Consider the following 23865-nt stretch of genomic DNA (forward strand, 5'->3'; position numbering starts at 1 on the left):
TTAATCTGGATAGTATGTTGAGTCCAAGGTCTAAACCATTTCGTTTTTTCAATATGTGGACTGAGGATAATGAGTTCATGCCAAAGGTGCAAGAAGTTTGGCAAGAGGATGTGAGAGGGGTCAACATGTATAAGGTGGTTCATAAATTGAAGAAGCTGAAAGGTGTGTTGAAAGAGTTGAACATAAATAAATTTTCTGATGTGGAGAATTCTGCAGAGAATGCATATAAGAAGATGATTGATTTGCAAAATAAATTGCAGAATGATCCTCGGAATAGGGAGTTACATAGAAAGAAGAGAGAAGCTTATAATGAGTATGAAGAGATGAATAGAGCTAGAATGAGTTTTTTAAAGCAGAAGGTGAAGCAACAATAAATTAAAGGAGGAGATGCAAATACTGCATACTTCCATGCTTGTTTGAAAAAGAGAAGGGATCAAAATCACATTTATAGAATCAAGAAATGAGGGGTGAATGGCAAGAAGAGCTTGATGACATTGACAAAGCATTTATGGAGTATTATGAGATTTTGCTGGGGATTGTTGATGATTCTACTGACTGTGTTAGTAACACAATAATTAAGGAAGGAGCAGTTTTATCCGAAGATCATCAGTGGGATCTGGTCAAGATTTTACAGGTGAAGATGTGAGAAGTGCATTGTTTGAAATAGAAGATAATAAGGCCCCTGGCCTTGATGGGTAGAACAATTGTCTCTTCAAGAAGTCTTGGGATTACATTGTCCATGATATCATAGCAGTAGTGCTAGAATTCTTCCAATCTGGTAAGATTCTTAAACAAATCAATGCAATAAATTTTTGTTTGAATCCTAAGTGTGGTCAACCTGGTGATGTGACTCAATTCAGGCCTATTACATGTTGTAATGTTTTGTATAAAATCATCTCAAAAATGATTTGTTCAAGGCTGAAAAGAATTCTTCCTGATATTGTAGATCCTGTACAAAGTGCATTTGTTGAGGAACAGCGTAATAATGCATAACATCTTAGTGTGTTAGGAGTCACGACATGCTAAAATAATATAAGAGAAAGAATGGATCATCAAGGTGTACATTGAAAATAGTGCTAAAGAAAGCATATGATTCTGTCAATTGGGACTTCATTAGAAACCTGTTGATGGCATTGAAATTTCCTTTGAAATTTGTGAACTAGATAATGGCATGCCTTTCCACTCCCCTTTTTTCTCTTAGAATCAATGGATGACTTATTGGCTTCTTGAAAGGGAAAAAAGGGTTGAAATAAGGTGATCATGTATCCCAACCCGGTGTTTGTGTTAGTGATGGAGTATTTTACTAGGGTATTGAAGAAAATGATCCAGAGAAATAGATTTCAGTATCACTACAATTGTGTTCAGATGAAATAGACTCATTTGATATTTGCAGACGATCTAATGTTGTTTTGCAAGGGTGATGTGCAGCCTGTGAGCTTATTTGTGAGATCCCTTAATACATTCTCTCAGGCCTCAGAGATTCGTGTAAATAAAGAAAAGTCTGCAGTGTACTTTGGTAATGTTCCTGAGGAGATGCAAAGGAGGATTCTTCAAGTGTCAGGGTTCCAAGAGGTGTGTTTCCATTTAGGTATCTTGGGGTACCAATCACTGCTAGGAGAATCGCGAAAGATGATTGTGACATGCTGTTGATAGAATTATGAGAAGAATCCTATGCTGTAGCTCAAGACATTTGTCTTATGCTGCAAGAATAGTACTTGTAAACTCTGTTTTGTTGAGTATTCACACTTACTGGGCGCATGTATTCTTGCTCCCAAAAAGTGTTCTAGACAAAATTGTGCAAATCTGCAGATCATTTCTCTAGGATGGTAAGGTAATCTTAAATACATCCCCTATGTGGCTTAGAGATGGGTTTGTAGACCTAAACAAATAGGAGGTTTAGGAGTGAGAGAGTGCCATACCTGGAATATTGCTGCAATAGGTAAATATGTTTGGCAGATTGCTCAAAAGGAGGATTTACTTTGGATTAAATGGGTTCATAATGTATATATGAAAGAGCAGGATTATTGTGATTATAAACCCCCACCTACAACTAGTTAGGTATGAAGGTTAATATGCAAGGTAAAAGATGTGATGAAACCTGCCTACACAGGAAACAAATGGCTAGATTATGGGAAGGGCTACACTGCCAAAGATGGTTACAAATGGTTGACAGATCAAAGAGACAAGGTGCCTTGGTATCATTGAGTTTGGAATACTTCTAATCAACCCAATTGCCCATTTATAAGCTGGCTTGTTGCACTTAACAAGCTCAGAACAAGAGTAAAACTAGCTAAAGCGGGTATTTGTCCAGATACCTCTTGCTTACTATGTGATAATGAGTCAAAAAATTGTTTACACTTGTTTTTCAGATGTGTTTATAGCAACATGATTTGCAAAACTATCATGAACTGGTTGGGATGCAATGTTATAGCACTGTAAGCATTTTTACTTCTTGGAAAAGATGGGGCAGAAAATATAGGAGTAAAAACAAACAAAAGTTATGCTATGCTGCTCTTGCAGCAACAATATATCATACCTGGAGGGCTAGAAATCATGTCTTGTGGGAAAAGGCTTTTGTATAGACCTGAGAATGTAGTTAAGTGTATTAAATATGATGTATGTACTAGACATAAGATGAATGTTGTAAATCAGTGGCATGTCACTGATAAGGAGTGGTTTTGTATTAGCCTCTGTGAGAGTATGTAGTTGGTGTTATTTTGTGTGGGTATGGGTGGTTAGGTGCTCTGGGGTCTGTTGCTTGGTAGTTGTGCTTGTCAGTACATAGTAATATATCTATATCAAGGCAGCCAGATATAGATAAGTTGCTCAAAATAATAATTCAAACATACAATTAGTTTTGCAGCTTATGATTTTTCATTAATTGATAAGTTTTGGTTTCAAAAAATTGAAACACAACATATACCTAATTTGATTTTCAAAAAGAAAAAAATCAGAAAAGATGTTTATATATATATATATATATATATATATATATATATATATATATATAATATATATATATATATATATATATATCAGATTTTACTTTGAAAAATCGAAAAAACCAGCAGATTTGATTATTATCCGTACATTTTTTTACATATTTTTAATACAATTGTGGAGTACATTTTCTTATATGCGAAATAAACTACTCCCTCCGTTCCTTTGAGTTCTTTACGCTTTCCGTAAAGGGTGTTCCCTTTTGTTCTTTACACTTAGAATCTTTCCCTTAATAACTCAAATTTTCTTTTCTAAATTGCCCTCAAGAGTAAAGCTGTTTCATAAAAAAAAAATCAAAATTTACTAAATTACCCATATTTTTTCTCGGTTCCATTCCATGAATCTGATGACCTTTGACCAGTATTGATGACCTCTTATTAATGCATGTATCCGTTACCTTTTTTTTTCTTTATAACTTCAGTCACCCTCAACTCTCTCACCCTCAACTCTCTCACCCTCAACTCCATCCCCTTTTTTGGATCCCCAACTCCATTTTTACAAACTTGCTCCAAATCTCATCAATTGTTTACGGTTTTTTTCTCGAAAATTCGTGGAAAAAAAAAGAATCCCCTTCTCATGGCTTCTGATGGGTACCTAGATCCAGATGAATTGTTTAAGGACGAAGATGAGGGTGACGACGAGTCGGACACTTACTCCAAGTGTTCCGATGAGTTTTGTGACAAACGTTCATGGTGTGACGGAAATCATAGTTACAGTTTGGAGACTTTAAAATCACGATGTTGGGGGATTTTCGCTGATCTTCCTTCTGATGATGAGAGGTGGTTGTCAAGGCCACCTCTGGATGAAGTCACTTCTGATTTGAGGCCTCTTTCTTTACCATCTCCGGAAAAAAAAACCTTGGTTTCCCCCAAAATGTCTCCTTTGAAACTGAAAAAAAGCCCCCTTCTTACCCATAAAAAAAATTGCGAGATGAAGTTAAAAAAAAAAGAATCTGGAAATCAACTTGAATCCGATGCAGTGGAAGGTGATTTAGGAATAAAAGATGACAACTTTGCCTCTGAAATTGCTTTTGGGCATGGATCTGATGATGAGTATGCTGGTTCACAAAGCTAAGTCCCCCTTTGTTTGGATTTTGTTTAATTTGTATGTTTGGATTTTGTTTGAATATGCATGGGTCTGGTGATGAATATACTGATTTTGTATGATTTGAATATGCTGTAGGCTTTTTTTATTTGAAATTGTTGTAGGCGAGATGTACTCAAATTTGTAGGCTTATTTTTTTGATATGTAGGCAAATCGTGCCTTGCTTTTTTTTTTTTTTTTTGTTTGTTTGTTTATTTGTATGGCAGAGGGTACCCAAATCTGTAGCTAAGTCCCTTTTTTTTTTTTTTTGTTACTTTTTGTTTGTAAAACTCAAATCAATTTGTTGTAGGCGAGATGAACTCATCATTTTGTTTGACATTTTTGTATGAATCTGAAATTGCGAGATGAATTGCGAGATGAATTGGAGTATGTGTTAAAATCATATTGCCATTCACTTTCCAGTCACAAATCAAATCATCATTTAATTTGTTCATTACAAATAAAAATGTTCATTACAAATAACCTTTGCCTAATCAATTTGATGGTCTCCTTGATGTCGATGCTATGTTCTCGTACGCTTGAACCAATTCATAACATTCTTCAACATTCCATCTATTTGCTTGAACTTGTTCCGGAAGTATTCCAAGAGCTTCTAATTTGTCTTTGTAATTGTGAGGCAAATCATAATCATTCCCACCCTTCTTCTTAAGAATTTCTGTCATTACATATTGATAAGTCATCCATACTCTACTCAACTTTTTTGGATCTAGTTCGTTGAAAGCTTCATTGACCTTTTGCAATATTTCTTCCTCATTCTTTGGCATTTTTTTGTGCATTAGACTTTGGATACTTGAAAAAAATCCAAGGTCCAAAACATTTAAATCAGGGCTGTTTGGTGGTTGCTGAATTAAAACAAAATTGAAACCGTCTTGATTGCAATGTTGTTGCCAAATTGGGTCGCTCTGGGTTATGTGAGCCTTTGCATTGTCTTGTTGAATGTAAATGGTTGTAGTCCCTCCTCTGCTGGCCATTTTGCTTTTATAGCTGGAATTATTTGATGAATAAGCATGTTTCGAGTCACTTCTCTATTGATACTTGAGATTATTTTTGTGACCATAGTACCCCTTTCTCTATTCTTTGACGCTCGCTTAGCTGGTTCTTGATATGTGAATGGAAAAATCCCAATTTTTCCATCAAACACGCATGTCCCTTCTTCATCATATCTAGGTCTTGCTACAACGCCAGTAAACATAACCTTCTTAATGTTAGTGCTTGAACTTGCTGATCTGTATTGTGGAACCTCATTTGCACCCAAATAATATTTCTGTGATTTTCTTGTTTGGTTGAACCATTTCTCATCTAACACCACGAAGTTATACATGGGATAGAATTTGCTTTTTGTGTGAGCCGAGTCCCCTATTAATAAGCTCAATACCCACTTCATTCTTTCGATTTTGTTTTTCTCTGTCAAACCCGGACGTAATGGGTTCGTATGAGCTTTGATAAGACCTCGTTGAATCATTCTCCACACCGTTGTTGAACCAAGGCCAAGCATCGAACTTAGATCCCTTATGCACGTTCTTTGACCCATTGAAAGTTGAATAATTCTGTCTATAGGACATTCAACTCTCTTCTTCCCACAGTTGATGTATTTGTTATCCACATTGAACGGCTGACTTGCTTGCTTTTGCTTTTTTGCTTTGTTCCATAATGCTGAAATTGTTTGTCTTGTGATATTGAATTGTTTTGATGCTTCAGTTATGGTGCCATGTTTCAGCTGTCCATTTACTTGGTTATCCAGCAACCAACACAAAATTTGAAGCCTCTCATAGTTGCGGAGCCTTCGATTATGATGACTTTGTGGTTGTGGAATTGACTCATTTTGGTGTTGCTGGTTTGTTTCTTCTGCTGCTGTGTTATTGAAGACTGCTAGTTGTGGATTTGATTCATTATGTTCTTGCTGATTATTGAAGTCTGCTTCTGGAGGCAAGTTTAAGTCAATAATATTGACTTCAACTACCCCTGGTTCAGCCCCAAAGTAATTGAAATTGTACTGCCCTTGCCCATCTTCAGCATCATCAGAGTCTAAGTCAATGATTTCATGGCAATCATCCACATCAACCACTGAAACTGAATCCATTGAAGGCAATGAAGCAAAACGTTTGTTTTTTTTTTAAATAGAATGTGACAGTGTTTTTTTTTTAATGAACAGTAAAAGGCCATTGAGCCTATTTATACAGTAAAGAAGAAAGTGCTTATTGTGTTGTTTGCACTTCCAATCTGTGTGCTTTGTTCTTATTGGTTTAAAAAAAACAATAAAGGTTTCCTATTGGTCAATATGGTTTTGCAAGGATTGAAGCCCTATTCTCTCAAAGCATTTAATTTACTGTTTTTTTGCATTTAATGCAGTTTTTTTTCCTAAGTTAAAGATATTTACTGATTTAGTTAACCAACATTAATCATTTAAGTGAATCTTATTCCACTATCTACACTCCTTAATTCACGTGCATGATACCAAACGTAAAGAACTCAAGGGAACGGAGGGAGTATATTATTTCTCGAAATTTAGGGTTCAATTAGTATAGAGGACGAATTTTTCATAGAAAATAAGTCATAAAGAAAAAAAATAGTAGATTTTTAACAATTAAATTATTATGTTAACAAAAAAAACATTTACATGCAATAACAATATAATTACAGATATTGCATGTAATTTCCAACAACGAAAAAAATAAGAAGAAAAATTGATTTTTTTTCTCACTTATTGTTCTTGCATCAGATTTATATGTACTGTTAAAAAAAAGCAATTTGTAGATTAAAATACATTTACAACCATTAAACTTTTTAAATAAAAAAAAACAATAGTAATTTGCCCTCTATTATGTATTTTGACATGCAATAAAAAAAAAAGGGAAAAGGAGCAAAAATCACATACATGAAAGGGAATTTGTGTTTGATGTAGAATATAAACATCGATTTCTTGAGCCAAAATAGAAATTTGATCCTTTGAAGCAAACGAAAATAATCGCTCCTCATTCAAAAGAAAATTTGATTTCACATGCATGTATCATCTATTAGAAATATGAAAATCATTAAAATGCCCAAAATGCAAAAAAAAATGTTTTATATAATTCAGAAAATGCCCAGATCTACAACAATTAAAAATAATTCAGTCTATTTATTTCGGTTTTATATAATCCAAAAAGTAGAAAAAAATGTAAAAATACATGCATGCAAATCATGATTTGTAGTTTTCGAGCGAAACACCTCCATTTCTTCTCGAATTGTTAAAAAAAAACCTTGATTTCTTCTCCTTCAATTAGACTGTTCATATAATTCTTCCCAAAAAATCAGTTCTTCATTTGTATTAGTGATATGTTTCTTCCTGCTTCTTTTTGGGCTTTTGTAATTACATGGCCATTTGTAAGTAGTGGGCTAATAAAATTATCTATTATTATAATATGCTACCTCCGGTCTTTATTAGTTTATCCGTATTTCTTTTTGGGATGACCCTTATTAGTTTACCCATTTTTTTTGTTTCTATTTTTGAAATGGGACTACTAACTTTTGATCACATATACACTAAACTTTAACATAAAATAATAGTTTCTCTTTCTTTCTATGTCCCACAATATTGTTTCTCCTAAAACTTTGTGCAAAAGAAACGGCTAAACTAATAAAGATCTGAGGGAGTATATATTACAATGAATATGAAATTATATTTTTGGCAGTCAAGTAACTTATATCATTTTCTTAATTGTTGAAATATTATATTATTATAGAGGTTAATATAATAATGTATGGGCTAACATAGTTGTAATTATTATATGTTAACTTATGGGTTTATTGAAAAGGAAATATAATAATTATGGGCTAACATGGTTGGAATGACATAATTAGTTTGTAAAATTATTTAGGATTTACTAATGGGCTTAGTATGGGCCAAATTCTATACATACATAGACTGAGTTAAGGTAGAATTATTTCTTTTTTGTTAAACTATTACAATACTTATGTATATAATTTACTTTTCTTTTTATTTTAATTAGTTTGTACATAGAAATTAATATTTTAAAAGTTATTTAAAATAAATCGTCTAATGAATTATTAATATATCGAAATATTGATTTATTTCTCTCTAAATTGTAATTTATTATATTACCATGTTTTTGTAATAATAGTATTTACTAAAATACTTTGATTTTCTATATATACTTATAGAAATTTAAATACGTAATCATTATCAAAAAAAATATCGCATATTTTCAAAGTTAATGAAGAACCATTTAATTATTTGGAGAAGAAGAAACTAGAACAGAAGCGTGCAAGACAGAAACGAATGCTTATACTCTCAAGCAAACGTAATAAAATATCACCAGATTTTCAGAGTCAGCAAGACAGTAATAATGTTGAGAACTCACTGGGTTATTATCCACTCTTTGTCACTCTTAGGGTACTTTATTGAATATAATGTATGTTACTTCATATTTTATATTCACACTAAAAATATATAGTGACATTGTGTTATAAGTAGTAATGGTTTTGGGAAGTAGTGCAACCTAACATTACGTGCCTAGTGAAGGATGTGTTAGAAGGGCGCGATTTTCCAGAGGGATTGAATGACGCTTTCCTAGTGCTGATTCCAAAAGTGGATGTCCCCCAAAAAGCTCACCAGTTTCGGCCAATTGGGTTGTGCAATATTGTGTATAAGTTGGTCACGAAAGTGATAGTGAACAGGTTAAAGTCTATTCTCCCCTCTTTAATATCTCCGACGCAATGTAGTTTTGTTCATAAGCGCCAGATTACAGATAATATCATTATTGTCCAAGAGATGATGCATTCAATGAGATTCAAGCATGGTCGGGTAGGGTATATGGCAGTTAAGATTGATTTCGAAAAGGCTTATGATAGGCTGAGGTGGTCGTTTCTGCGTGAGTCCCTAATGGAGTTATCGTTACCTCAGTTAATGGTGGATGTTGTCATGTCATGTGTCACATCTGCCAAACTACGGATATTGTGGAATGGGGAGCCGCTAGAGGCATTTCAACCTTCTAGAGGGATTCGTCAAGGAGATCCGTTATCCCCGTACATGTATGTGATATGTATGGAAAGGTTATCACATTTGATTGAGCGAGAGGTGCAACTAGGGTCATGGAAACCCACGCGAGCAAGTAGGAATGGTCCTCCTATTTCTAACCTTGCGTTCGCTGATGATTTAATCCTATTTGGCGAAGCCAACGTGGAACAAGCTGAAGTAATGATGCATTGCCTTAATAGTTTTTGTAAGGCGTCTGGCAGCAAGGTTAGTTTGACAAAATCTCGGGTTTTCTTCTCCAAGAATACTGACTGTATGATGAGAGAACAAGTCAGTGCGACTCTCCGCATGGAGGAGACGGATGATCTAGGTCAGTACCTTGGGGTGCCAATTATTAATGGGAGAAGCTCTAAATGCGAATATCAGTACCTCGTAGATAAAGTGAATGGAAAGTTAGCGAGTTGTAGAATGAAGACGCTATCACTTGCTGGGCGTGCCACCCTAGTACATTCCACGTTGAGCTCGATTCCGTATTACACGATGCAAACAACTAAATTACCAAGGTCCACTCGTGATGATCTTGATAGAAGGGCGCGGAATTTTTTGTGGGGGTCTAAAGAGGGAGAACGAAAAGTGCACATGGTGTCATGGAACCAAATAACCAAAGCCAAAAAAGAGGGTGGGCTGGGTATTCGGGACATGCGTCAAGCCAATACCGCCTTTCTAGCCAAACTTGGATCGATGGAGATTACTAGCGGAGCCGAACGCTCTATGGTCACGGATTCTTAGAGCGAAGTATTTTGATAATCGGTGTGATCTTGATATGTTTAAGGAAAAACAAAACACTTCGAATGCGTGGCGTGGGATCATGAGCAGTGTTGATATTGTTAGAAAAGGTGTGAACATGGCTGTAGGGAATGGACACAAGACCTTCTTTTGGCATCATAGGTGGGTTATCGATAAACCTCTACTAGACATCGCCATTACTGAGCCCCCTCTCCATCTTTAAGATGCAACGGTTAGGGAAATGTGGGATATATAGAAATTCAGGGTGTAAATGGGAGATTTTTTCAAATTTTATTTGAAAAGAAGAACTGGGGAAAATTGCGTCTCATGAATTGATTGAAGAGGAGGAGGTATCGGATGAAATTTTCTGGAATGGAGCCCCATCGGGGGGTTTTACCTTGACATCTGCTCTTAAAATAATTCGTAATGATTCAGAAGCGGACATCGATGAAGTGAGAGGGTGGAAATGTATGTGGAAGGTGGAGGTTCCACAACGTGTGCGTTTTTTTCTATGGTTGGCGAGTCAAGATCGACTCATGACCAATAGCAACCGCTTTATTCGCAAGATGACTGATGACCCTTGGTGTTTTATTATTCTTTCTTCAACTACTTTCCTACCGTTTAATTAAAAAAGGAAACTTAGTTAGTTTGAAAATTTCCTATACATCATGAACGGGTCAAGAAACTAGTATATTAGTATATCACCTCAGGCTTCCTACATTTCTTAAGAGACTTGATTTAAGTAGTAACATATTTTTATTAATTATAAGAGGACCATGGTGCTTTATGGTCTATCGTACGGTGCTGTACCCATTGACCTACAAGTCTACAACCACACTAGGGAAGATCAATATTAAGGTTCTCAATTATTCCCTCTGTCTCAAATTATTTGCTACATTGTTTTATCACAAATATCAATGAGGGAATGGGGACCATTGCCATAACAAAAATTAACCAAAAAAGCAAATAGGTAAATTGTGGGACCTATGTACTATATATGGAAATATTTACAAAAACTAAGGAGGGGGTGATGATAAATTTGTAAATAAAGTGTGGGACCTATGTACTATATATGGAAATAGTTGCAAATGTAGCAAATAAATTGGGACACACCTAAATAACAAAATGTAGCAAATAAATTGGGACTGAAAAGACAATGCATGTAGCTGAAGAGAAAATATAGAATATTGATTTGTAGAAGTTCTAACTTTTGACTATGAACTATAAAATACATGTTTTAGAAAAAGGAAAAAAAAAAGCACTTATAAAGTTGCAACAAACTAAAAATTACTACAAACTAGACCTTACAATAGTTAAGCTTATTCCTACAACCAAATGACTTCCATATGGTTGCTATCTACTTAATTACTTCTCCTCCAATCATACCAAACTCCATTGATGACAAAATTCATACATGCATGGTAGTTGTCGTACGTTGTAGTACTTTTCCTCATCCTAATATGTAGGCCAATAATGGTCAAACTCGACACAATTGTCCACATTCATGAACCTACCACTTGATCCACCATGTCCATTTATGTTCATGTCTACTGAAGCATAGCTATTCTCAAGTCCAGTCATCATGGAGGAAGTAACATCATGTTGTGCTCCTTGTTGGTGGATCATTGGCCTTAAGGGCGGTGCCGGGCCTTGTGATCCCCCACCAAGGTTCAAGTTAAGGCCAGAAATGGTGAACCCTCCACCAGGACCACTACCACCGCCACCGCCACCGCCGCCAAGAGTAGGGTAGTTTATTTGGGACTGGATGGGGAAGGTTGTAGTGGAGCCACCACTTCGTAGGGCCCGTGAGAGCTCGGCGAGTTGATCAACATGATGGTTGTTCATCATGTAGTTTCTTCCAAGGTTAAATTGAGCTGGGTCTAAGGGCATCATAGGGGATGTAAGTATGTGACTTGGTCCCATTTCTAGATTGATTGCTCTTGTTGATTGTGTTGTAGGGTATTTCTTCACGCCTGCACTCTTTTGGAATACTCGGCAGACCACCCACTCATCCTGCTTGCAATACACAAATTTAGAGTTAGATTGGGAAATCTACTATACCAAGCAAATGATCAATAATACTGACAAAGGGCTAATGCATAGTATTTCCGCTAATGATTGTATGTACATGAAGTACTATGTCTGATCATTACATCCGAGGTCATTTTTTCAAATTCAACTTAGGCTCCGTTTGGTAGGGTGTAAAACATTTTCAGTGTAAAATGATTTTCATGGAAAACAATTTACAATGTAAAACACAATTCCAAAATTAGTTTTCCGTTGTTTGGTTTCATGTAAGAAAAATGATGTAGTGAAAGGAAAATGAAAGGGAAAGTAAGAAGGTAGGGAGAAAAAATTTACAAAAGAGGTAAGGAAAATAATTTTCCCTTCATTTTGAAGGGAAAATGGTTTTCCTTCATTGTGAAAGTAATTTTACCCCAAGGGAAAATAGTTTTACACTCTTTTGCCAACCAAACAATGTAAAATAGAAAATAAAGGAAAACAGTTTTCCAAGAAAATATTTTACGCCCTACCAAACGGAACCTTAAATCAAAACTAAACTTGGGTTCCAATTTGTAAATGATATGAGAAATTATAATAGATCTTTTAGTTATTTGATTATAAAGCATTTCTATACTCAACTTGAGTCACGAACTTATTAAGATCACAATATATGAGTTTGTTTTAACTTAAGTCTTGATTTGAGCTTAAAAAAAATAACCTCGTCTTATTTCTTAAGACTAAAATCAACGTTCCTATAATCATAGTATATTCAATGTTATTGCTAATGTCGTCTATAGTTTCTTTGGTTCTGAAAACTTTAAAAATCATATGATATTGAATTTATATAGAAGTTAGTATTAGTCATACATTGAAGCAATCATATATATTTTTTACTTTAAACATAACAATCAAAAGATATTAACTACTTTATTTTTCTATTTTCATCATTTTTAATAACTTTTAGTTGAAACCAAATAATCCCGTAAAAAAAAATTGAAACAAAATAATTAAAAAAAACCTAACAAACCCTAAGTTTTGCTTAATTTTGAAATCATTATATCAACTTTAATTTTACAGAGTTTATTAGTATTACTAAATCCTACAAGTTAAGTTAATATGTACATATAAAATTAATCAAATATTTCAAGAGTCTATTCACCTAAAGAAAATCTCGAGTTGAGCTTGAAAATATGTCAAATCTATTAGTCTTATTATCACTCCTATATTCAAGTTCTATTGAATACTTCGTACATTCAGACCAGTAGGAAACTTGAGCTTATTGTTTAAGTAGGTACTTCTAGTAAAAACTTTTTCTAGCTACTAATATTAGCATTTCTGCATTAACTTATGTACCTCATTAACCTGCTCAACATATTAAATGATACGTACTATTCACTCTTTATGCTAGGAGTACCAATGAGGCACAATAGAAGAAAATAAACCTTGATCGACGTGACCTGATCTTAACGTGCACTACGAGCTATTGCTAACGTACTTCAATGGTAAAAGTAAATAAATTTGAAGTATTAATATACTCCCTCCATCCCAAAATATAGTTCTCATTTCCATTTTGGGTGTCCCAAAATATAGTTCCCATTTCCATATTTAGTTCCACATTTTTCCGTAATTTGTCTAGAAAAACCGTGTCCCATCATTTATTTGCTTCTTGAAATTTGTTTTTTCCTTTGTTTATTCAACCAAAATGTTACAGTTAATGCTCTTTTACCAATTATTCTCCATTCTCTCTCCTAAATTCATCTTTTCCCATACAACATATATTTAAATAAACAAAAAATCATTATTATCCCTCTTATATTCTACTTGCATAAATTATCATGAAAAAAGGGAAATGAGAACTATATTTTGGGACGGAGGGAGTATTAATATAGGTATTGCCATTTTCCATTTTCTGCATCATGTTACTCTAGCAAATCATTAAACATTTGGGTTAATTAGTTAAGAATATGTGATACTAAGCTATATGAACAAGAAAGTATGATAACTTTCGTTGGTCATACCATCACGATAAGTAATAACATTCACATATATTGGTGCATAAAAGATGCTTTATTCATGAACTAACTACTTCAAAATGTCGTCGTCCAAACTGCAATTGCTTCATCTTAATTAGCTTAGATAGATAACAAGCATTCTAATTTCTAGTAACTTATTTCCAGCTCTGGTTTTCTAAAATCTTATTCTTTTTGTGTACTTTGTAATCAGATTAACTTATTTCTCGTACAATCAATAAGTTGGCTGAGGAGATGGTGTTTGTTATTGTAGAAGCTATAGGATTAGACTTGGTAGAACTTGATTCATTATTTGACCCGCCTCATATTCGATATTACGTCAAAAGAATTGTTGAACTATATATGCCTTAAATTATTTATCTGGCGTTAGGAATAACCTAATACGGGGTCTTGCTGTTCAGTTAGCGAGTCGGGGTCCAGGGGTGAAACGTCCTGATGGGGTTAGGAGGCAACCCCCCCCCCCCCAACTTTTCGGTATAAGTTATTTAATATATCGGGTCTGTTTCAGTTTCGGTTTTAAGTTCATCTGTTTAGGTTAATTAGTAGGGTACTGTATAAAACTCTATTATTAACCTTTGTTTTTGTATTGTTCTGTAATTCGTACTCTCTCCTAAATCTAATAAAATTGTTTCTCCTCTGCTTGTGGACGTAGATAATTAACACATTGTTAGTGAACCACGTTAATTTTTATGTCGATTGTTCATTGTTTTTGTTTCATTAATTGCATCTGTCACAACAACAGTATTGGTTGAATTTAACTAGTTAAATCTTATCTAAATTGAAGTTTGGTTACAGTATGACAATTTCAATTAAGGGCATATTTCTCACGGTGGTGATGTGGTGGGTGGCCTTAGTCCCGCATAACTCTTACTTTGGTACTATGCTTTAGCCTTTTGAGTTACCCTTTATCTTTAAATGGTCACTTAAGCATATAAAATGGTAAATCTTGGCTAATGATATAAAATTGGTCACTTATAAAAATATATAAGAGTATCTTATGCATGAGTCCATAACTAAATAGGTATGGACCAGACCAAATCCATATATATATTTTTTTCGCTAAGTAATTAAGAGTTATATTCCACCATGAAACAATTTCATATAATATTTTGTGTAAAGCATTACCCTATTCTCGAGTACATCACTTATAAATGTAACTTTTTTTGGGATAGGGCCGGGGGAAGGCATGCAAGAATAACAAGATTGCAAGTTACCCATGAATAAGCTTATTAAATAAGAAATTGAATGATTAATTAGATTACATTAGGTAAGATCGTCATAAGAATTAATTATAGCTTTAAATTGTAGAAAAGTTCATACCATATCAATGAAATCAAATTTAGCCTGTCTTGAGTTAAACATATCAAACTAGAGTGAAATATATCAAAACAATTCTTCTTAATCATAGAGATCAAATTTCATGAAAAACCATATTAAGTAGGGACACTTTGAAAAATCCAAAATCTTATTAGAGTTTTAGGAAAGAAGGCGATTTTTTTATATATTAGTTATAATTATAATTATTCCAAATGGAGAGAGTAACTGTAACCAATGTAGGCTGTAGCACCTGTTTGCAGAAGCTCATTAGTTGATAGCTTATATAAGATCATTATACCAGAGCATTATATGATCATATCTCATAATAATGAGCTGATTTTTGCTCTCCTGCTATTTATTTAGCTCCCAAAAATTTATACTTCCGCCGTTCTTTTTACATGTTACACGTTTATTTTTCATGCATGTTAATGTAACGTAATTTCATATATATAAATTGTGATTTTTTTTCTACATTTTAATATTTTATAGTAGGTTTGAATTAGAAAAAAATTTAAGATAACTTAATTTATCTCAATATTTTGAAATTAGAGCTCTACTGATGAAGTAATTTCATACTCTTAAACCCATTAGATTCGAATAGGTAGAATTTATAAAAATATATTATTTATTTGAACCTTTTAAGAAATTGAAAGAAACCTCAAAAACGAAGGAGACTAAACAAAAATGATACGGATTCATCGAAATGAATCCTTCTCTTTCCCTTTCTTCAAAAAAAGGAGGATTCAGACAAAATCAATATCTATGTTTTTTTTGATGTTTTTGCATGGGACAAAAAGAGTACAAATAATGCATCACAAAGATTACACATTAGTGTAGCAAAGCCAACTCTAGAAAAAGGGTTAACCTTTTAAATGAGTATGGAAAGACTTAACTTAATCTAATATATATACATAATGTTTAAATGAAACATATAATATAGTTTTGAGGTTTAAGTAATAGCAAACTCACCTTAGCACTTCTATAGGCAGATCTACAATGTACACGATATTCATGCATGACCCAATTGGTTTTCTCTCCTCTAGGAGCTCTCCCTCTGTAGAAAACCAATGTCTTCTTCATTCCAACCAACTCCATTGTATTGCTGTTAAATATTTCTTTGTCTTTTCCAGTGGTTTTCCAGTAACCTGTGTTGGTTGCGCGATTTGTTCTAACTCCTGTTGGGTATTTTCTGTCCCTTAAGCTGAAAAAATACCATTCTTTTTCTCCCATTTTGGCTTTCCCTATTCGAACCATGCAAAAAAAAAAAAAAATATCAGCAAAGTAGGAAATGAAAAGTTGGTTTTACTTTTTTTTAGGGTTCCTTAGCATATAACTATGGGTATAAGATCATGGGCAACTATTCTTTCTAAACAAATTTTTCTTCATTTTTTTTTTTTTACAAAACATGGATATCCCCTTTTTTCTTTCGTTATAAAATCTTTTCTCATCTATTTGGTATTGTTTTTTGTTTTAACAATAGAACTAAAAAAAGATATACAAATGATTTCTAGTTTTTTATTATCAGTTCTCAAAAGTAATATGAGATAATATAGCTAAATTTTATGTCATTATGGAACCTATATTATCCACCAGACTCTAACTTACAACTACACGCAAAACTTAAGCAAATTTAAGTTTGGAAATTAATAGCTATTAGGAATTATTCGTAAAATAAAATTTCAAATATTTGGCCTCCCCAATTTCATTTTTCCACTCATAGGAGAGATTATTTCTATGGTCTTTCTAAACTATGCACCTAGTGCATAGGTGTAAGTTTTTAGCTTTATTTAACAAAATTGATAAACATAACATAGTTTATTAAAGATATTATTCTCATAATAGGAACTATGCCATATTTATCAATTTTGTTGAATAAAGCTAAAAACAAATAGCTAACCTATGCACTAGGTACATAGGTTAGGAAAATCGTTATTTTAATACTAATTAATTATTAAGAACAATCAAAGAACAACTAGCTTCGCCTTTACAGTTTCCTAATTACCACCATGATGAGTGTACAAATTTAATCCTCGTATCTTAAAGTAGTTCTTTGTACTATGAGATATAATTTCCTGATTTACATACACTGAGTTAGGACTGCATTTTGAGACCTAGCTCAAAAAAAAAAAATCATAGTTTTAATTTTTTAGAAGAAAACCTAATTCATTGAAGAAAACCTAATTTTTTATGTACAAAATCTTTCTTTCCAGTGACTTTCAAACAAACAATAAGAGCAAGCATATGGAAATAATTTATATATCATGTAATTAAACATATGATAATTAATTAGGAAATATCCATGAACAAAGAACAAAATACCTGGAAGATCCCATGGTTCACATTTATTAAGATCAACATCTGCAACAGCTCGACATGTAAAGCTCGCGTCCGAGATCTTGTTCACTAGATAATAAGTGATCAGCTCTTCATCAGTGGGATGAAACCGAAATCCTGGTGGCAAACTTTCTTCTTTTGGTTGTTGATCTCCACCTTCCATCTTGATCTTCCTAGTTAGATAACTAATTACCCCTTTTTCTTATCTTCAGCTAGCTAATTATGCCTTTATAAATCACTGTTTTACTCTGCAAACAAATAGTTAAGAAAATATTAAACCAATTAATCTAATTAAACGTACAGATTAGCAAAAGAGTCAAAAAGTTAGATGATGAAATCTCTAGAGCTTATATATAGACCAATTCATTAACCTATTTTTTAGGGTATAGTATATTTGAAGCATAAATAAATATTAGAGAGACTTAATTGTTCATTACACAAGTTAACTTGTGAAAATTGCTTGTGTAAGAAGTACCTTATAGAAAATCTGATGGACTTGATTTCCTAAGAAAATAAGGAGCATCCGACAGAAGTAAACTTTAGGGAGCTTGGTGGGTGTGTAATAGTATGAAGAAAGTATAGTCTTAAGGTTTTGAAGATGGGTAGGAAAATTTAAGAGGAGAGGATGATAAGGGTTACAATAGATGAATAAGTAAGAGTTTATACTTATTAAATAAAAATGATGGTACGTGTATATATTTGCTGTTTTATGTATAATATATATATATGCATGTTAACATGTAAGTTTTCTAGGGTTTTTGTGTGACATGTATGCATGTGTGAGTTTGAAGCTCTCACCAACTATGGACCTTGAGATACAAGGTGCCCGGATGAAATTAATAATATATCTCATATAGTATGGAAAGTCATGGAAGAAACACTAATTTAGGGTGGTGATATAAGATTGCTTCTTTGTCTTATAGCTCCATATTATTGTAACTGTCTAAATCGTTCCGCTAGACTTATGACAATTGGATGTGATTTTCTTCCTGTTGGGCATTAAAACATTGTTACTGGATTCCAACGATAATTCATATACTATAATTCATTTCGGCTCAATTCAGAAATATATACTTCTTACGTTTAAAAATTAATACAAAACTTGTGTTTTTAAGGTTAAATTTTACAAACTTTAACCACAAATTTCACCATTATATAGGAAATGAAAATCATGTCTGATTTATTAGATTCATTTTAATGTTTACATTACATTTGCAATATCAAATTTTCATAATTTAGTATTATAAAGTCAATAAAAGATACTAATGATCAATATAATATATAATACACTAGAGACGATGAAAATCCAATGTTGCATTAATTTTGAAAGACAGAATTAGCCCCAACACCTTAAACCATGGCGCGGGTGCACCAAACAGCTAGCCCCAACCATGGTTTATAAGTCAAAATACCCCAAAGTATGGACCTAAGTGTAGTAGTTCGTACCACAAATGAGGTCGGTGTCTAGAATTCTCACTGGATTCTCTCTCCTTTCTAAGTTTCTTCTTTTTTAACCCTAACTAATTTTTTTACTTACACTAAAAAAAAGTGTGTGTCTTTATTTTCTCATTCCTTAACTGAACAATAAAAAGACTTTTCTTACCCAAGTTCTCTCTTACTTCCCTAAATTCCCTCTTTCTTCCCAAATGAACCTTAAATTACGAAAGAGCAAAATCTGCATACAACAATAAGCTCAGCTTTATCTTCAAATTTTCAAAAGAATTCAAATACCAGTTTACATAATGGTAGGGTGAACTGTCGACATTGGTTGCCTGCAGTAGTCCAAACTACTTGGAAGTTCAACCACAATCAAGGAAAATGATTCTATGGCTACCCAATATCTAGCACTCGACTTATAGCCGGTGAGAATTTCGATCACCAACCTCATTTATGGTAGGGACCACTGCACCCATATCCATACTTTAGGATGTTCTGACTATAAGTCATAGTTGAAATTGTTTGACGCACCCGTGCTATAGTTCACGGTGTTGTTGAGACTAATTTTGCCATTTTGAAATGGAGAAAGTACCTATTTTATAAAATTTTGTAAAAAGAATTACCAAAATGACACACGTTATTATCTTCTGAAAAACTTTTCAATTTTACTCTATCTAAATTTCAATGAACAGACCCCTCAAAAAAAAATTCAATATATCGACAAAAATCTTCTCTTAATATCCATGCATGGCGACTAATAAATCACAGGGGTTGTACTTACGTCGAAAGTACGTATCAAGAAGCAAAACAAGAAGATTCAATTCGCGTAGTAGAAAAAGAAGTAAGACTGATTAGCAGTTACCTGTTGTTCGTATTCTCATGTTCCTATTGGGCTAGCTAGCTAGTTCAAAAGGATACATGTTCTATTGTTCTTCAGAGCAGATTAACATACAGGCCTTTTTAAGCCAATGACTCCTCAAGATGGGTTTACCATTAGTCCAAGGGTATGGTGAGAATTACTTGGGAGCTATTTGTGGTCCCTACTTAAAATACGAGTATAACTTGTGATACATAGTTCAATATGCTAACTTTCTTTGTAGCATGGGAGTTTGCTTGAAATATGATGTAAAATAAATTCTATTTATCATTTAGTCATATCAATTCCTGAAAAATATTTTTTTTTCAAATAAACACAAAAATATTGCAGTAGGAATATGAAAATAGTAGTATAACCATAACATATTTGTGTTATGAAAATTTACATGAATAATCTGGACCATGTTAATCTTTTCATAGTAATTTGAATTACGTGTTATTGTAGTATAATCCTAACTATAAAGGGGCGTCTTCTCGTAATAACGCGTAACTTGTGGGAACCCGTTGAGCAAGTAACTTAGGCCATATGCATGTGACTTGTATACATTGGTTAATCACAAAACTTCTTTTTTTCTCCCCTCCCTTTTTACCCAGTCTCTCCTGCAAAACCACCTGAAAACTCATGAATATCGAACACCACAACTTTTCTCACATCACCGTCGTTATTGTCTTGCCACAACCATCTCATTTAATACCACGCCATTGTTAGCTCACCATCATTATTCTAACTATACCACTAGGCTTTTGGTGGTCTAATTCGACTATTGAAGCTCCAAATTTGGAGCTTTGATGGTCGAATTTGACTAGATAACGCAAAACAAAATGAATTAATGGAAGTTTTGTACGTTTTTATATACTGCTTTTCTCTCATTTCTTCTCTTTTTTTTCCATTTTTTCTCTTTTTGGTGGTTGAGATGTTGTCCTAATTTTGTTGTTGTTAAGTATTAGAACAATGTTGTGTTAGATTTGATGTTGGATAATAGTCAACAATAAAATATAAGGGAGAAAGCAAAGACGAACATGAAGAAAAGACAAGGATTTATGTGGTTCGATCAATTTGACTTAGGACACAGGTGGGGAATTAAGAGCTAGCTTTTCTATAATTTTCAATGGAGAAATTAAGAGATTTAAAGCTTTTAAGGTTTTGATCACCTTATAGGATCCTTTTATAGGACATATATAACCCTAATAGCCTCAAGAACACCCTAATTTAATATGAACAATAGCCGTCAATTAATTTAAAAAATATCTCAAAAACTAAAAAAATTACCAAAAATCAGCAAAATAAAAATCATTGTTCAGGCCCCCCGAGCGAAACACCAAAAATGAGATAGTGAGTGTGGAAGATAAGTCAACCCCCAAGTGATTTGAAATCTTATTTTTCGTCGATTTCAAAGGCAACACTTATAGTTGTTTAGATGATTGGGGGTGGTGGTAGTTAAGTTTTCATATTTTTTAATTTGCAGATTTGTTGAATGTTGTGTGGTGGTGCTAAAGGTAGGTTAGAGGTGTAGAGGTGGTGTTGTGTAAATTGGTAGTTTCGGTGGCAATTGGCATGCACTAGTAGAAAAAGCATTGATTTGTGTCTCATCAATTGCATCGTACGTCTAGTGAACCGACGCCGAAGGCTGGGGACATATCATTTGCGTCGAATGGATGTTAACGCGACGCAAACCATGGTTCATGTGCGTCAGACTTGAGATGCATTTGACACAAATAATACTTAAAGCAAATGCATGGGCGAATCATGTGCATCGGATGCTTTGCTATGTTCGACGCAAATAACTAAACCAAATGGGCATAGTGAACAAGCGATTACGTCGGATGTTGTACTACGTGAGATGCAAATGATTGTATTAGGGGATTTGCGTCGGCCCGGCCATATGGGCCCATCCGACGCAGATCGACCCACTATTTTGTTAAACTCGCTCCCAACATTCCATCTTTTTTAACCTAAAACTCCCACACCCTCTCTCTAAACATCGCTCACTTCCTCCTCTTCTTCAATCTTCCTCCCCTTCTTCAATCTACTGTAAATTCTTCAATCTTCCTCGCCTTCTTCAATCTCCTCTCTCCCTCGCCTTCTTCTCCTTTCCCCAGAAAATTTCACTCACTACCTTTGGTTACTGCCTGCTGGGTCTATCCCATTTACAATATTAATTGACTAGTTAGTCACACCCTCACGTAAGCCCACACCTGACTCGCAATGCGCAATCTGAATTAGGTTATCTTTCTTGTTTCTCCACACTCCACACTCATAGATTCACAAATATGGTTGATTGATAATTGGACCCTGATCGGTTGTTCATATTAGAACTTAGGAGTTTTAACAGCAAAGATAAATGCATAATAGAGAACTTAGGAGTTTTAATAAAAGATATTTAGCATAATGAAGATCAACTTAGGAGTTTTAACACAAACCATTATAAGCTTCACAAAATGGCTAGAAAACCCAACACCTTCAAGCATATCACAGGCTTTTCTAAGGTTTAGCTTCATCAAGTAGCTAGCTCTAGTATTCTTCCTACTATACATCTTCACTAGGTTTTGACAAATCATCACATTATTCACAATACTTCTGCCATCTACAAAAGCTCCTTGACTATGAGAAATAATATAAGCCAGCACCATATTAAGCTTCTCACCAATCAAGTTTCTGATGCACTTGTATTAAAGCAACAAGCAATGGGCCTAAAATCGGTAACAATATCAGGGCATGCTACTTTGGGAACCAGAGTTAAGGTAGCAACCTTTACAACATTCAGCAACTTGCATGTCAGAAAGAAATTAAGAACATCATCATAAATAATTAACTTCACCAATAATATGCCAACAAGTGTTCTGAAAATTTGCTGCTAAAGCCATCAGCTCAATGAGCTTTGTCATCAGGATTACTGAAAATAATCCGGTTCACATCTTCCTTTGTGAAATCAGAGTTAATAATGTTCAAATGGGAAATGGATAATTTCCTCTCCTTATCAAGAGACCATGCATGTTTTAGAAATAAGAGATTGAACCATATTTTGTGGTCTCCCTCTTTCTCTCTCTAACTTTCTTGAAAGTGTGCATTTTCTCTTTGTAGCAATTAAGTGAAAATGGAGGGAGTACTTATAAAGTTCATTTTTCAAACTCCAATATATATCATTTTTCAGGTTTTGTTTAGGGAAACTGTAAAGAACAATGGTCACAAGATAGAACGATCTTCTAGGAGTGATGCACTTTACCAAAAGTAATATTTCGACCCTATTCGTAAATCACGGGTTACACAGAATTCACCTTCGAGACACAAAGAAGGATCTCTAGTGGTCACGCATACTATATGAACACTATCTTATGGAAACAAGTTTATGAAAGATTTGAAATGATGAAGAATTTCCAGATTTGGTCTTGAGAGATTTGTGCAAAACCTAAAAGAGAGTGTTTCTCCACTTTCCTTCATCATATGAATAGTTTAATACATACAAATACACTATACTGCTTCAGAAAACTCAAAGAAATTCTCGAGTAACCGTTAAAAACACGCGAAACAACGCGAACAAAAACACGACCAGAAGACATGTCGCAAGGTGCTTATTTCGAGGTGGGAGCTGCGCGGTGGTGCAATGTTCTTATGTCTTTAGTCGTGCAAAATTACATAACTCACAATTTGAAAACATGCAAACATACCACGACTCATATAGCATATCATATCTCATACATTGTTTGAATTATGACATTATAAGCAAGCAATTCAAACAAACATATCATGAATTAAACCTTACTCCATACTAAAAATCTCCAACATATATTGTGTCGGTTTGATGATGCTTCATTTCTATAATGTGCCACTATTATTTTAAGCATATTTAGTCGTTTTATAATGTGTGTGTGATATTCTTAAAGCATTTTATGCTATTTTCATAAGATGTAAGTGTCAATTTCTAGGTTAAACCTTGAATTGATGAAGATGCAAGGTCAAAATAATTCCATTAGTGACATGGAATGAATCACAACAGTTAGATT

The 23865-nt window shown here is 33.8% G+C and overlaps 2 protein-coding genes across 3 annotated transcripts; both read right to left on the reverse strand.

Annotated features, from left to right (window-relative positions):
• Nucleotides 1–5011: 5011 nt before the first annotated feature.
• LOC125494863 (uncharacterized) lies at nucleotides 5012–6184 on the reverse strand. Its single transcript, XM_048638709.2, has one exon. It carries the CDS (start codon nucleotides 6182–6184, stop codon nucleotides 5012–5014), a length of 1173 nt encoding a protein of 390 aa, XP_048494666.2.
• A 4844-nt stretch (nucleotides 6185–11028) lies between these two features.
• LOC104886693 (protein CUP-SHAPED COTYLEDON 1) lies at nucleotides 11029–18221 on the reverse strand. 2 transcript variants are annotated; one of them, XM_010671167.4, is made up of 4 exons: nucleotides 18026–18221; nucleotides 17536–17798; nucleotides 16186–16457; nucleotides 11029–11878 (listed from the first exon to the last, which is right to left on the reverse strand). In XM_010671167.4, exons 2-4 carry the CDS (start codon nucleotides 17711–17713, stop codon nucleotides 11321–11323), a joined length of 1008 nt encoding a protein of 335 aa, XP_010669469.1. In that variant the 5' UTR covers nucleotides 17714–17798; nucleotides 18026–18221; the 3' UTR covers nucleotides 11029–11320. The 2 variants fall into 2 exon arrangements, with proteins under 2 accessions (XP_010669469.1, XP_048495001.1); XM_048639044.2 differs by lacking the exon at nucleotides 18026–18221 and having other exon boundaries at nucleotides 17536–17906.
• Nucleotides 18222–23865: the final 5644 nt, after the last annotated feature.

The sequence above is a fragment of the Beta vulgaris genome, chromosome 2, assembly GCF_026745355.1.
Source record: "Beta vulgaris subsp. vulgaris cultivar EL10 chromosome 2, EL10.2, whole genome shotgun sequence".
Lineage (NCBI taxonomy): Eukaryota > Viridiplantae > Streptophyta > Magnoliopsida > Caryophyllales > Amaranthaceae > Beta > Beta vulgaris.

What these genes read in the sequence shown, in the direction of transcription:
- LOC125494863 (XM_048638709.2), bottom strand. Translation starts at nt 6,184, where the DNA reads ATGGATTCAGTTTCAGTGGTTGATGTGGATGATTGCCATGAAATCATT.
- LOC104886693 (XM_010671167.4), bottom strand. Translation starts at nt 17,713, where the DNA reads ATGGAAGGTGGAGATCAACAACCAAAAGAAGAAAGTTTGCCACCAGGA. An exon ending in TGAACCATGGGATCTTCCAG is followed by an intron (nt 16,458 to 17,535) that starts GTATTTTGTTCT and finishes TGGTTCGAATAG; the next exon opens with GGAAAGCCAAAATGGGAGAA. An exon ending in CTGCCTATAGAAGTGCTAAG is followed by an intron (nt 11,879 to 16,185) that starts GTGAGTTTGCTA and finishes TATTGCAAGCAG; the next exon opens with GATGAGTGGGTGGTCTGCCG.